Here is a 14,471-nt window from a genome sequence, read left to right as displayed (position 1 = left end):
TGAGCACAAGCATGGGGTCACTCTCAGAGTACGCCCTCCTTCCTCACCCCTGGGCACAAACACCCTGATTGCTCACATGTGCGAAGCGTGTGGTCGGGGAAAGTGTCCTTGCAAATGAAGATTTCGATGTTAACATTTCTTCTCTTCAAATAGGAATTAATATCCTTGTGAAGTCCAAGGCCTTCCAGTATTTCATGTGTAAGTGAGAAATACCATAGCTCCAGGCTCCATCCTGCCTGAGTCTTTTACCATTCCAGAAGGTGGAGAGGCAAGAGATTAGCCCTGCAGCCGTGTGGTTGACTTTTTATTATAGAAAATTCCAAGCATGTGTAAAAGTGGGGAGAGGATAATGAGCATCCACGTACCCATCACCCAGTTTCAATGGCTGTCACCCCATGGCCAGTCTTTCTGTCCATCTGTACCCTCACTGTGGCTCATCATCCCCTCCCTAGACCTGGAGATTTTGGAAGCAGATTTCAGAACCACAGCATGCGGTTGGTTGCTCTGTCACTTAAGTTGGTTTCAATCTGTAGGTTTCTCTTCCATCCCTTTTCTCCGTCTTGTGACAGTGAGTTGAAGAAATGGGACTGTTGGGCCTTCAGTCTTGTTTTTGCGTGTTCCTCCATTTTTTATTTCCTGTGGTCTGGTAGTTACATCTAGAGTTGTGTTGTCCAGTGTGGTAGCAATTTACCATGTGTGGCTATTTAAATTTAAGCAACTAAAATGAGAAAAGCCACAGTAGCCACATCTCAAGTGCTCAGTCACCACATACAGCTAATGACTACCGTTTGTAATGACTACCAGTTGGACAGCCCAGAGGAGGAAATTTCCATTGTCATAGGAAGTCCTCTTGGACAGTACTAATGGAGAGGCCTGGTGGGATTCAGTCTTTCTAAGGAGCTCTGGTTCCACTTAGTGGGAAACGATGCTTAGACACCACAGTTTGAAATGCTAAAGGTGCTCGCAGCTTGGAGTTGGTTATTACTTCTAGGCCTTTCCATGGACAGAGGTAGGATTTTGTTTTTAAAGATAAACCATATCAGGAGTTTATCCTGACTTTTCTAATTCAAATTCAGGACTATTGCATTTTTACTGAACTTCCTCATTCTTTCATATCCAGATTCTCCCCTCGCCCCCGTCTTAAAATCCTGGTTCCCAACACCACTCACACAGTTACTCATTTGCTGTACCCCACAGTAGACTCATAACTGTCTCCAGACAGTAATCCCAACACAGTCCCAGCAACACAGTGACTAGAACATCCCTCTGGGGACATACATTCACATGACACGTGTCAAGGTCACCTGTAGTGGTCCTTTCTCAATGTGGGGGTGTCACCAACTGGACACACATTTAGATTTCTTTATTTCATTTTATTTTTGATTTTCAGGGATTGCTTTTTTTACATCTAACTTTGTTTTATACTTATGTAAATTGTCTACGTGGTTCCAAGTCAGATCTATAAAACAAAGTATATTTAAGGATATCTCATTTACATCCTGTCAAACCTCCTCCAATGGGTAACTTCTATTTTGGTTTCTTCTTCCATTTTTTTAAAACTGTAAGTAGATACACATATATGCCTATCCCCGAGTCTTAATTTAACGATAGCATACTTTATATACACTTTTTCCCACCTTGCTTTTTTCAGTTAACAATATATCCCAGAGACCACTCCCCATCAATATAGAGAGATAGTCCTCATTTCTTTTTAGAGTTGATACTTCACCATTTCATGAACGTGTCATAGTTGATCCAGCCAGTCCCCTGTTGATCATTTAGGGCACTTCTAGATTTTTGCTCTCATGATCAGTGCTCCAGCAGGTGGCTTGCAGGACACCTTGTTTTGTGTTTTGCTAGTATGTCATGGGGGTGGCTCGCTAGAACTGGGATTCGTATGTAAAAGGCCAAATGAATATGTCATTTTGCTAACTAGCTCATGCAGTCATCTTAAAATCACCTGTCTCTGGGGAAGAGCAACCATTTTAATACTCATGCAACTTTTACACCGACTTGGAATGGCCTGTGGGTTTTACTGAGAAACAACTGGTATCCCTACGGTGACATAGAGCATGCTTTTAGAAACCTGTAGCCATTTTCTAAGTGAAACCACTGGCTGATGTAGCTCATGTAAAAGCACTAAGCGGAAGGAAGCCATCCATCACATGGGTGTGTGGAGCATCTCCCAGGGGCCGCTGGGAAGGTAGCCGGGGGGGCTGCTGCTGTGAGTTCTCGATTTGCACACCCATCTGTGTTTTCTCTATTACGGGCCTGTTTGCAGACTTGGTGGTGGCAGTCAACGGGGTCTGGATCCTTGTGGAGACCTTCATGCTGAAAGGTGAGCCCTGGCTGGGGGACTGGCTGGTCCTGTGGGCACGCCAGGCCCCACCGCTTGACCTCCCGCCTCTTGTCTCACAGGTGGGAACTTCTTCTCCAAGCATGTGCCCTGGAGTTACGTCGTCTTTCTGACTAGTAGGTTTCTGAACGTGGCTTTGCTGAACTGCTTGTCTTAAATACTGGCCTTGGGAGGGGAGGCTGGAGACCTCAGAAGAGCCTCAGCGGGAAACGGAGCCAGGCCAGGTGTGGGTGGGGCTGGGGGCGGGGCCTCTACTAATGGCCTCCTCCTGTTCCCAGTATACGGGGTGGAGCTGTTCCTGAAGGTTGCTGGCCTTGGCCCCGTGGAATACCTGTCCTCCGGGTGGAATCTGTGAGTGAAGTGCATGTTTCTTAACCATGTCTGAGACTGCAAGAGCCGCGGGTCCTCTCCCTACACACCTAGAGCACACACCGTGGCCTGCTGTGGCAGGAGGAGGGGCCGAGGACAGGGACAAGGCCTTTGTCTGCTGGAGCAGTTCTGCGTGTGGCTCTGGGACTCGCCAGCATCAGGCCCCCCTTGCCCCTTCCTCCTAGACATGGCCTCTTAAGGGTCCTTAGGCCGGCTGGCTCTGACTAGTCCTTTAGTCCCTGCACCCATCGCCAGCAACTACGCTCTTTTCTCCTCCATAAAAACCATGATTCCGACAGAGGAGGAAGCTTCCCCACCCACCTTGGTCAGCCGCTAGCCGGGGGTGGTGAAGAGCCCCGAGTGGCTCTTGTCCCCATTCCACAGAGACCTCCAAGGCCACTTACCGCCCACTGAAGTGAACTCGCCCACAAAGTCAGGCTATACTCATGAGGTCTTGGTCTTGGCAGATAGAGAAGAGTCGAGGAAGAGCAGTAGGGGGACGTGCACCATTGCTGTTTCAGAGTCTCCGTGGGTGTCTGCAGAGGAGAGAAGGCCCCTGGCTCCAGCAGGGCTGGCTGGCCGGCCTTGGGGGGATCTGACCTGCCCATCCTGCCCCTTCCCTCAGTAACCTCGTCGGGGTCAGAGGTTACCCGTGTAACCTGACGTCTGCCATTAGACCAGTGCAGGACCTTCAGGAGGGGGGTTTCTGGGCATTTCTGATCCCTGCTCTGTGTGCTGTCCTGGGGGTCCAGCCAAGCCGGCCTCAGAAACCCCAAGGCGGCAGGAAGCCGCTTCCTGTTGCTGTTGCTGGGGTCCTCCTGTGGGCTCCTTGGAAGGGGGCACTGAGAACAGGGCTGGGGCGCTGCGGGACGGAGGCGGGCCCGGGCAGGCCGAATGGACCGCTGCTTCTCCCTCTCCCTCCCAGGTTCGATTTCTCGGTCACGGTGTTCGCCTTCCTGGGACTGCTGGCTCTGGCCTTCAACATGGAGCCCTTTTATTTCATAGTCGTCCTGCGTCCCCTCCAGCTGCTGAGGTGACAGGGGCAGGGGCAGGGCGGGGAAAGCCTTGGGACTGGTCTGGGAAGCGGCAGGAGGGCACCGGAAGATTCATGAGCCTGGTGTCAGACGCACCCCACTGCGGAGGTGCCCAGCCCGTCTCCACCTGTGGGGGGCGTGCGGCCTGCCCGCCTCCCCACATCCCGGAGATGGTTGCCTCTGACTGTGGAGGGGAAACCTGGCCCACAGTGCAGGTGACCTCGGCCTGCAGCCACAGAGACGCACGTGCTCACAGTCATAAACCAGAAGGCCACAGCCTCTGAGGGTGCAAGGGGAGTTTTGAGGGGCCCCCAAGCTTTTCTGGCACAGCGTCTTGTCAAGAAAAACCCTCCCTGGGTCTCACCTTTTCCGCAGAGACGGCTGTGGGGAATCAGTAAGGCACTGCTCCATGGACCCCCCCCTTACCACCTGGGGGTCGGGAGCTCTTGGTGTCTTCAGAAGCTTGGGTCTCCTCGTGTGTATCCCGCCCCGATCCCATACGTGTCGCTCCTGGGAGGAGAGGTGGAGGTGGGGATGGCGGTCAGGGGCAGCATCTCTCTGGAAGAACCCGCAGCTGTGCCCCAGTAGTGGGGGCCGGGGTTGGGGGAACGTCCGCTTCCTCCCCATACACGGCGGCCCTTTGTTGGCTGCCTAACCACTGAGCCACCATGCACCTGTCTCGTCTGCAGGTGTGGCTTCTGTTCCCTTCTTTCTAGGCTTTGCCTCGCTGTGCTGAGCGAGGCCTTGCCCCTCTCAGAGCCTCCTGGCTCTCTTGGTAAATGCCTGCCTCCCCCAAGGAGGAGACTGGCGAGATGCCCCCGGGCCAGCGGCAGGGAGGGCAGCAGGGCTCAGGTGGGCAAGAGGCCCCGGGCCGTCCCCGCCAGCCCGTGCTGGGGAGCAGGGCTGCGGCCATGCCGATGTCTGAGCGCCCCCCGGTCTCTTCCCTCAGGTTGTTTAAGTTGAAAAAGCGCTACCGCAATGTGCTGGACACCATGTTTGAGCTGCTGCCCCGGATGGCCAGGTACGGCCCTGCCTCTGGGTCCCCAGGGCCAGGCGCCGCGAGGCTTGTGCCCCCAGGGGGGCAGCTGGGTGGTAGTTGGGGGAGAGGAGGCGGCCCGGAAAGGACTGACATCGAGGGTCTGGCGGGTCTCCAAGGAGACTGAGATGTTGACCACCACAGGTCACCCTGGTACCACTTTTCTCCACTGACCTGTCTGAAATATTTAGTAGGGAGGGCAGGGAGCTGTCAACTCACTTACCACCTGTGTCTACATTCACAGGTAAGGGGTCACCTGTGAGTCTACCTTCACAGGTAAGGGGTGAATCTCTGGTAAAGGGGCATCTGTTAATAGAGTCCTGACTTGAGCCGTTTTTGACCCCAGACCTGAATCACGAGGCCCCTTCCCTGCAGGCACTTTCCAGTTGGTAAACCTGGCTAGGGGCATGCCTGTCCATCAGTCAGCTCAGTGGGTCTGAGGATGCTGGGGCTGCTGGAGGCGCCGGTCTCTCTTGCCTGGCCCCCAGTCACCCTGTCCCTTCCGACCCTCCTCCCCAGCCTCGGCCTCACCCTGCTCATCTTTTACTACTCCTTCGCCATCGTGGGCATGGAATTCTTCTGTGGGATCCTCTACCCCAACTGCTGCAAGTGAGTACACAGCGGGGGCCCGGCCCTGCCTGCCCCCTCCATGTTTCCAGAGGAACCAAGCCAGGACTGGCACGCTGCCCCCAGCCCCGCTGAGCGGGTCCCCCGCAGGCTCGGGGGCCACAGGGACACACCTCTCCAAGCCCCAGCACCCTTCGAAGCCCCGGGAATCACTTTGCTTTGCTTTCGAGGGCTTAGTGGAGTACGATAGCTAAGTGAGGGACCTGGAATCAGAGGGCTGTCTCTGAGGCGAGGACATCTGAGCAGGTTTCCCCGTCCCTAAGCAGGCCTCCGTCCCCTCGCCCTTTGGGCTGAGGTCTGAAGGCCTCCCCCGAACCAGGAGCGGCCTGAGGCCCGAGTCCTATGGCTTCCTCCCACTTGTCTGGGGGCAGTGGGGACTCGGCAGACACATCAGCTCGGGCCGCCTGGCAGCATTAGGCCGATGGTCACCCACAGGAAGGCCTTTGGGGGCAGGGGTAGAGCGTGGGGAGCACAAGCTCCCGTGACCTCTCCCTTCCTCCAAGCCGCCATGACGAAAGCAGTGTGCTCTGGTGTTAATTCTCTAGTCACAGTGTTCTCTTCAAAAATTTAGCCCCTGAGGCCTCAAGCACAAACTCCTTCCAAAGACGCTGGCAGCCATTTTGAGTGTCAGGCTGAGCTCAGAACCAGAGGCCGACAGCATTGGCCACAAACTCCACAGTGGGCCGGAGCCACCAGGGCAGCCACCCGAGGCCCAGGACTCTGCCCTCTGAACAAGTTCCCTGGGGGCCCGAGGACCAGACGGGTAGAAACGTCAGCATGAATGTTAACAGAGCAGTCAGAAAGGACTAGAAGGAAAGCCGCAAATAAGCTCTCAGAACAGGGGCAGCCTTTCGGAGCACTCCCGCCTGGTGCTGGGGCGAGCCCGGCAAGGAGCTCTCCCCCGCATGGGGTCACAGATGGGGAGAACCAGGGGAGACACCGCCTTTCTCTCCCTTGCTAGCGTCTCCCTCTGGTAGTTGGGAGGAAGACAGCTTCGCTGGTAGCAGAGAAATGCCAGATGGACGCAGATAAGCAGGGGGCAAGCCTAGGAGTCCCCAGCAATGCCCAGCCAGTGAGAGGAGCCGAGGGCCTCCCTTGAGCCAGGAACGTGGGCCAGCGAGCTGGGGGCTGGGCCAGGACGGCGGCTCCCTGGTCAGAGCCTTGTTCGCTTAAGCCTTTTGTCCTCTGTCGAGGTGACCGATTTTCTTGTGACCTTCCCCCTGCCCCTCTGTCTCCCTGGCCAGTACCAGCACCGTGGCTGACGCCTACCGCTGGCTCAATCACACCGTGGGCAATAAGACCGTTGTGGATGAAGGCTATTATTATCTCAACAACTTTGACAACATCCTGAACAGCTTCGGTGAGTGCAGAGGCCACAGGCGGGACAGTCCCCGGGCACACTGCCTTGGTCACCGCGGGCCCCAGATGCGGCCTAGCAGAGCTGTCAGAGGCCTCCCCAGTCTGAGCTGTTTGCGACAGTTTCCCGAGTCCTCTGGAGCCTCAGTGGGGTCCGTGGTTTGCCCTGCCGCAGGGGTGCAGACCAGATCCCAGCACCCACTCCCCACCGGGTTTCATTCCTGGGAACAGAGGTGCTTCATGCTCTGCTGGGAGGGGGACAGCCTGAGGCTAGGGAACCCCCCCCCAGTCACAACCCCACAGTTGCAGGCTGGGACAGCCACCCCAGCCCCCAGCTCGGGTTCCACGGAGAGGCTGGGGCCGGGGCAGGACACAGCTCAAGAGGAAGGGGAGCCCCTCATGGCATCCCAGCTCTACACCCACAGCCCACCCCCAGCCCTGGTTGGTCACAGGCTGCCGAGGCGGAGGCACGGCCTCTGGGGGCCAGGCCAAGATGGCAGCACTCCCTACGGGGTGGGCGCTTGGGGGGGGGGCGCTTGGAACACACAGTCCAAGCTGGCAGACGGGGACGCCACCATCCAGGTGCGTGGTACCCAGGATAGGCAGAGAGAGGCCACTTGAAACAGACTTGGAAAAAGGGAGTCTGATTGAAACACTCCTCATTCCCCCTTCCCTTTGGCAGTGACCTTGTTCGAGCTCACAGTTGTCAACAACTGGTACATCATTATGGTAAGGACCTCGGTCAACTCCTGGGGGCATCTTCCCACCATCCTCTGAGACCAGCTCTGGCCTTGCCCGGCCCCCGATGGGATGCCTCGCTCTTCTGTTCCCTGTCGGGGTTGGGGGCCTGGGTCACACAGGGTTGGGGTTCTGCAGAGATCCTGCAGTGTGAGATGGGCCCCAGGAGCCAGCCCTCTGCGTTTGCTGGACTTGCTTCTGTCCCTGCCTCCCCCCCACCACATCCCCTAGCGGCCCAGAGATGCCAGTTAGCCTGTGGGTCTCTGTCCTTCTTCCACTGCTGTCAAGAAACAGTGTGGCAAGGGTTGTTGGGTTTGGTTTTCCATTCCTTAAATTCTTCCAAGTCTTCCACCCCTGCTTCGGACAAAGACCGCCCATGTCAGTCCTCTACACTGCCACCCTGGGGAGCGTCCAGGGCTCATGCAGCACAGAGGAGTTTTTAGGCCCTGGGAGTGAGGGCCCCCTCCTGTGTCTGCCACACCCCCGGGCAGATTGGGCAGGGTCTGTAAAGAGCTGGGCATGCGGGGGACCGTGGAGTGGCCTGAGTGCACAGTGACCTGGCCCTGCCCGGGTACCCACTCACTGGCCTCCCCCTGTGTCCCCAGGAAGGTGTCACCTCTCAGACCTCACACTGGAGCCGCCTCTACTTCATGACTTTTTACATTGTGACCATGGTAGGTCCCCAGCCACACTCTCTGCCCTTCATCACTCAGACTCTCCAGCTTCCCCTGCCCGGTGGGCGGCCGCCCGGGGAGGAGGGGCCGGGACCTGGTGTCAGCATCTGACCGGGCTCTGCTGGGTGCGGGCCCCGCAGCGGCTCACATGCCCGCCCTCCCGCTCTCTGCGCCTGGCCAGGTGGTGATGACCATCATTGTCGCCTTCATCCTTGAGGCCTTTGTCTTCCGAATGAACTACAGCCGCAAGAACCAGGACTCGGAAGGTGTGTGCAAAAGCAGCCGTGGCCGGAGCCTTCCCACTACTCGTCTGGCTGGCTGCCCAGCTGTCGGCTGTCTGGCTGTCCGGCCCCGCTGTCTGGCTGTCCAGGCTTCTGGCAGTTCAGCATATCTGTCTGGTGTATCTGTTACCTCTCTCGTGTGCATTGCTTTTCAAATACTTAATGACGGAAGAATGCTGTCGATCTCATGTTCAAAATAAAAATAGTCCATGTCCGAGATTAGAAGAATTGCAGAGCAGAGAAAGGCCTATTGTGAACACAGCAGCCCTCCGCCCCGCCCTCCCATGCCTCCAGACACTTGTCATCCATAGCTGGCTGTCCTTTTTGCATCTCTAAATCACATGGTCACAGTGTGGTTCTAAAGGGTGTAAATGTCGGACCAGTAGTTCATCCTTCTGCAACTGGATGACTGCAGCTGGGATAATGGCCTTGCCTGTTCCGAGGCGCAGAGCTTTGTGTGTGCTGATCCTTCCAGATTCTCCATCAGAGCCACCACATACCTGTTTGTTGTTTCCAAATCTCTGTCTTATCCGGCCATCTGACCATTTTGGCTCAGAGACTCCCTGCTGAAACCCTCTGTCCCCTATAAGCTGCTGGCCCAACCAGCGCCCCCGGCACCCACAGCAAAGGGAAGGGAGGGGACATGCGTGCCAGATGGCAGGAGGTGGGGGGCGCGTCGTGCTGATGCGGGTTTGCTCGGAAGGAACCTTAGGACGCCTGCTGGGGCCGCAGGGAGGAGGGCTGCACCAGACCAAGCCAGATCGGGGGGCTCTGAGCCCCAGGCTCCTTCCCAGCCCTGGCCTCCCCTCTACAGTTGACGGTGGCATCACCCTCGAGAAGGAAATCTCCAAAGATGAGCTGGTTGCTGTCCTGGAGCTCTACCGGGAGGTGCGAGGAGCCACCTCGGACATCGCCCGGCTGCTCAAGGTCCTCTCCCAGATGGAGAGACATGAGGTGAGGAGCCTCGGGGCCGCCTCCGATGGAGGGGACAGGTTTCGGCTTAGTGGAGGGCCTCCCCCACTGTCATCCCCTCAAGCCAGCTAAGGCAGGGCACCGCTTGGACTGATCCTAAGCCTCCGCTCTTTTTTAGCAAAACACCGTGGTGTTTCTGGGACGGAGATCAAGGACCAAAAGTGACCTGAGCCTAAAGATGTACCAAGAAGAGATTCAGGTAGGTGCGCCCCTGCCTCCGCTGCCTAGACCCTCACCCCCAGCTCCTGCCTGGGGGTGGGCCTCCCTGCTGCGGAGCAGGGGCTACCGTCCTGTCCCTACCCTGAGTGTGGAGTCAGGGGGCGCAGTGCGGGGATCGGGGCCATCCGTTGGACCGCCACCAGTGGTGTCTGGGACGCAGCGCTGGGCAGGGCTCGGGCTCGGCCGTGAACCCTTGGCCCTTCCCCAACACCAGCAGCTCTCCCATACGGCCCTCCCGCTTGAGCATTCTCCAGAACCTATCCCGATTTCTTACTCTGAGCCAGAGCCGCAGCTGCGGTGTGTACAGCAGGAGACGTCATGGGCAAGAGGGGGGTGCAGGCAGGCCCCGGAGAGCTGGCAAGGGCCGGGCTCGTCAGAGAAGGCAGCCTCTTCTTGGGGCCATCAGGTTCTCCTGGGGCCTTGGATCCCTTGGGTGTTTGGGCTGTTTGAGGTTTTTTTGTGGTGGTTCTAATTTAAGAGAAGGGAGAAGTCAATTTTTTTTTTTTTTTTTTTTTAAGTAAAACCTCCCTGTCTTTCCACATTGGGAGCTAGGTAAACAATCTTGCAAAGCACCATGTGGGCTGACACCCTGCATTCCAGACAGAACCCACAGAGCACAGGCCACCAGCACATGAGCTGTGCTTTGGGTCTTCCGTTCAGCCTCCAGGTCCCAGGGCTCAGGGGAGAGTCTCCCACACCACCCATCGGACTCTGCTGTGTCTGGCATCCTAACAGCCAGAAACCCTCTGTTTTCACTGGGACAGTGATGACCAGTGTCCTCGCCCAGAAGGCAGGGAGGCTGCAGCACGCCAAGCTGACTCACATTCTCTGTGAGAACACAAGGGCTGCGGACACATAGTGGTTCGTGAAACTGGGACCGCAGAGATGTGAAACTCACATGAACTTCGGCATCGTGAGACCTGGGTTTGATTGCTGGCTCTGTGACCTTGGGCACGTCCCTCAGTCTGTTCACACCTGTGAAAGGGGGACAGTCTCTGGCTCCAACGTGGGCATGCACTCTGCTGCTGTCCTCTGTCCTCTGCCCACTCCCAGCCTCAGCGTCCCCCTCTGTACAGTGAGGGGGCACAGAAAGAAGGCCATCTCAGTCTTGTTTAAGCTCCCAAGTTCTGTGGCTCAGATTCTTTAAATACCTACGGTAGCTTTTCTAATTCCTCAATCACCTGTCTCTGAAAATGTCAGATGACAAAACATTGTGGGTCTTTGGTGGGTTACGTTTTTTTTTGCAAAATGCTCTCACAGCCTTATTGGAGGGGAGCAAAAGCAACATGGGAGTTAGGAGAGGCTCTCAACTTCATCCAGCTTCGTACAACTTCTAAGCCTCGGTTTTCTCGGGTGTCCATGAGGACACGGTTCCTGCCACACTCGAAAGGGATAACGCCGGGGAATCCCTCTGTGAAGGACAAAAGATTATGTTCACAATCAAACAGAGAATGATTATGACTACCTGGGCCTCGCTTAAAGAGATGATATGTGCCAAGGAGAATATTTATAAGGAGGCTTGCAAACCTCTAACAAGGGAAAGATTTCACAGTAATTTTTTTCTGTTTGGGCCACATGCAGAATTCCCAGCAGGCCCAGGGGTGTCCTGAGTGAGGCTGGCTCCCGCTGCCCGCTGTGTGCCCCAGGGCAGGGTGGGGGCTCTTCGGGCTGCGGCAGGTGCGGGGCTGGCTGGGAGGGGTGCCGCCCGCTCAGCGCCCCGTCTGCACTCTGCTCTAGGAGTGGTACGAGGAGCACGCCCGCGAGCAAGAGGAGCGGCAGGGACAGCTCATCGGCAGCGGCCTGGTCCCCACCACCCAGCAGCTCCCAGGCGGCCGCCAGCGCTCCCAGACCGTCACCTAGCCCCAGCGTGACAGCCATCTCTTCTATGCAATAACACAATAGTATTATTTTACTACGACATATTGAAAAAAAATGCGTGTGTGTGTGTGCACGCACATGCATTCATATATATGCACATATTTATATATACGAAGAGTAAAAGACAAGATGGGGTTTGGTGTGTAACCACCCTGCCCTGTTTTTAACCCCAGAGGTCACTCTGGTTTGGGGGGGTCAGGCCGCCGTGAGCTCTGCCTAACGTGGAAAGTTCCAGAAGGCCTCTTCAGAAGAAGACCACTTGGATAGATCCTGCCCATCTCTGCAAGGCTCGCCTTCAAAGTGGGCCAGCCCTCCCTAGGCCAGATCCACACCGTCTTCCCAAGGCTGCGCTCACACCCACGTCCCAGCTGACCGCTTCCCCACTAACTTTCCCTGCGGCCCACGTCACGGGGTGTCTGGCCTGCTTTAGGGACAAAACCACTTAGGATGTGGGTTAGTATTTCTAAATATATGATAATATAATAGAACATTTCCTCGGGGGACCAGTCCCTAGGACCTAATGGATAGAGTACTCAAGGGGTGTGATCATGCCCATGCGGTCGGATCTCAGCCAGTGCTGGGCAGCGTGAGATTGCGCGTGATTGCGCGAATTTCACATCCTGGCTCTGTAAGCCTTCTCTCCCACACTTCCTTTAGTTTAACCCTCGTTGCTGCGGATCCTTCTAAAATGGCCTCCTTTAGACTCTCAGATGGAGGAAAGCAAGCAAGAGGGCCGGGCTGATGGCTGCCCGACCCATTCCTGAGACGGGCTTTTGCCACTAGAACCCTTTTCCTTGTGATTATCTTGTTCCGGCAGAGACATCTTGGTTACAGGATTCTGCTAAAGACAGTGGCAGATCCTTCACATTGTGCATTAGGTTCTGCTGCTGGGAAGGGGTGCACGGAGCAAACGCTCACTGTGGGAGGTCCACGGCAGGCCTGCGGCTGAGCCCCTGCCTGTCCACTGGGACAGCTCCCCCCCCACCCCGAACCCACCTTGAGCAGTCCCCTCCGTGGACTCCACTGAGGCCAGAATGGGGACCCGGCTTGCCCCAGGGTTCTTCACTGGCACAGCTAGGTTCAGGTGAGCCCTCAGTTAACCGAGTCCCCCTATATCTTGTGGGGGTTCTCCTGAGATCAGCAGGGTTGGGGTAGGACCAGTGCTTGAATCCAGAGCAGGCGTTGGGGTTGGCAGCCCCAGTGAGCGCTGTTGGCGTTGGCAGGAGCAGCAGGGTCAGAACAGAGGGAGCTCTGGTTCAGCTCTGCTGGGCTGCAAACCGAGCACGGTGCAGGAGGCGGTGGGATGAAGGGGGTCGGCAGGGGGCAGGGGAAGCAGCCCCTGCTGGGCATCCTGCTCTGACCCCAGCTTTCCAGATGCCTCCACTGCCTCCCAGGACTTAGGAAGGTGGGTGGGCAGAAGTTTCCCCCTGCCACGCCCTCCTCCTAGCAGGGTATGGCCTGATCCCAGGGGAGCCATGCTGGGATCCCCCACCGCCTCTCCCCCACCATCCCCAAGGCCAAGGCTTCTCGAGGGCGGCCCTGGAGGGGCTGATTCTAGAGCCAGTATAGTACAGCTGTGCCCCTCACCAGGGGAGAAGCGGTGGACATTTGTTTCTGTTTTTAAAGCACAGCCCTTTGGGGAAACAGTGAACCAGGGAGATCCCCACGGGGCATCAGGAGACCGGCCTTGTCCTCTTTGTCTCTGGACGCCCGCAGCCCTGCTGCGCCGAGCCCAGGCCAGAGCCCTTTGCCCTCTCCGGAGAAGGAACTTTTATTTATTTGCACAATTGGGTGCCTTTTAGCATTTGTGTGTTGAAATGGGTATTCTGGAATCAGGAGTCAAGGGACAGCTTTCAAAGGAGGATGGGTCCTCTGCCCTGAGTGTTTGAGCCTCATTCTAGTCCCTTCCCCTGGTGAACCAGGGAGGGGCGACAGGGTAGTTGAGGCCCCTGGTGTGGCGGTGGTACCAGGACGGGTCAGATCTAGTCCTCCCTCCAGCCCTGTCCTCTGAGAAAGGCCCTGGTTCTGGCTAGATGGGAGGAATGCAGCGGCAATCCTGCTGCGGGCCAGACCCCGGTCAGGAGAGGGCACCCTTGTCACTGAGGCTAAGGACAAGCTGGCCCCTCGGGGTCACCCAGGCCTGTGAGATCTGAGGGGCCTGGGACATCATCCAGCTCAGATGCCCTCTCACCACCCATGTCCTAGCCGAATGAAACCAAGGTCAACCTTACCAACCTGCCCTTGGCCATGGTGGCATTGTACCCCCGCCCCGCTTTGGGGGTGGGGGGGACGCCAGCTGGCCCCTCCTCCTCGCTTCCCTCCCTCAACCCAGCCTTACTCCGCACCATGTGACAATCATTTTGTATGGATAGAGGGAACAACGCTGTAAGGTTTTGTACATTGGTGATTTGTTAACCTGGAAAACCCACTGTGTCTCCAGATTTCCGGCATATTAATAAAAAAGCCTTTGCTTTGTAAACATGGCTGCCGCCTCGTGACTTCCACCAAGTGACGTCCTATGGCTTCCGGCACCGCGGGGGAAAGGGGCAGGTCCCATCCGGGGTTGTTCCTGACCCCACCTCAGGCCCAAACCTTTGGCCTTGGAACCAGCCCCTCCTCACCTGGCCCAGGTAAGGAAGAACCGGTAGAAGATGGGTGTGCTGCTTTCTGTACGCTTGAAATATTTAATCATTTTCTTTCCCTGGGGAAAAAAAAGACCATCAAATTGCTTTGCTGCAGCTGCTGACAGAAGGCAGTTGGGCAAACTGAACGGTTGCTCCTTGAAAAGGCAGGTCCGTAGCTGACAGCCGGAAGGCACTGGGGAGCACTCTCTCCGTCCTCCCTGGAGCTTCTAGGAATTGGAACCCCGGCCCTGGGCTCCCACCGAGGTAGGACAGGGCACAGTCCGGCTGATGCCTGCTTCACAGCTAG

General features: G+C 56.7%; 1 protein-coding gene across 2 annotated transcripts in view; it reads left to right on the top strand.

The window, feature by feature from the left end:
- TPCN1 (two pore segment channel 1) overlaps positions 1-14,019 on the top strand; it is a 58,905-nt gene extending 44,886 nt beyond the window's left edge. For both annotated transcript variants that reach the window (XM_081802161.1, XM_081802160.1), the window contains exons 15-28: positions 154-198; positions 2,282-2,338; positions 2,419-2,472; positions 2,635-2,707; positions 3,651-3,758; positions 4,709-4,780; positions 5,315-5,404; positions 6,667-6,782; positions 7,461-7,507; positions 8,122-8,190; positions 8,372-8,456; positions 9,286-9,425; positions 9,562-9,642; positions 11,400-14,019. In XM_081802161.1, coding sequence (XP_081658287.1) covers positions 154-198; positions 2,282-2,338; positions 2,419-2,472; positions 2,635-2,707; positions 3,651-3,758; positions 4,709-4,780; positions 5,315-5,404; positions 6,667-6,782; positions 7,461-7,507; positions 8,122-8,190; positions 8,372-8,456; positions 9,286-9,425; positions 9,562-9,642; positions 11,400-11,522 — 1,160 coding nt within the window. In that variant the 3' untranslated portion in view covers positions 11,523-14,019. The remainder of the gene's footprint in view (positions 1-153; positions 199-2,281; positions 2,339-2,418; positions 2,473-2,634; positions 2,708-3,650; positions 3,759-4,708; positions 4,781-5,314; positions 5,405-6,666; positions 6,783-7,460; positions 7,508-8,121; positions 8,191-8,371; positions 8,457-9,285; positions 9,426-9,561; positions 9,643-11,399) is intronic.
- The last annotated feature ends 452 nt before the right edge of the window (positions 14,020-14,471 follow it).

Source organism: Leptonychotes weddellii, chromosome 13 (genome assembly GCF_054177405.1).
Source record: "Leptonychotes weddellii isolate Sample4059 chromosome 13, ASM5417740v2, whole genome shotgun sequence".
In the NCBI taxonomy this organism is placed as follows: domain Eukaryota; kingdom Metazoa; phylum Chordata; class Mammalia; order Carnivora; family Phocidae; genus Leptonychotes; species Leptonychotes weddellii.
This window is presented reverse-complemented; position numbering and strand designations above follow the sequence as displayed.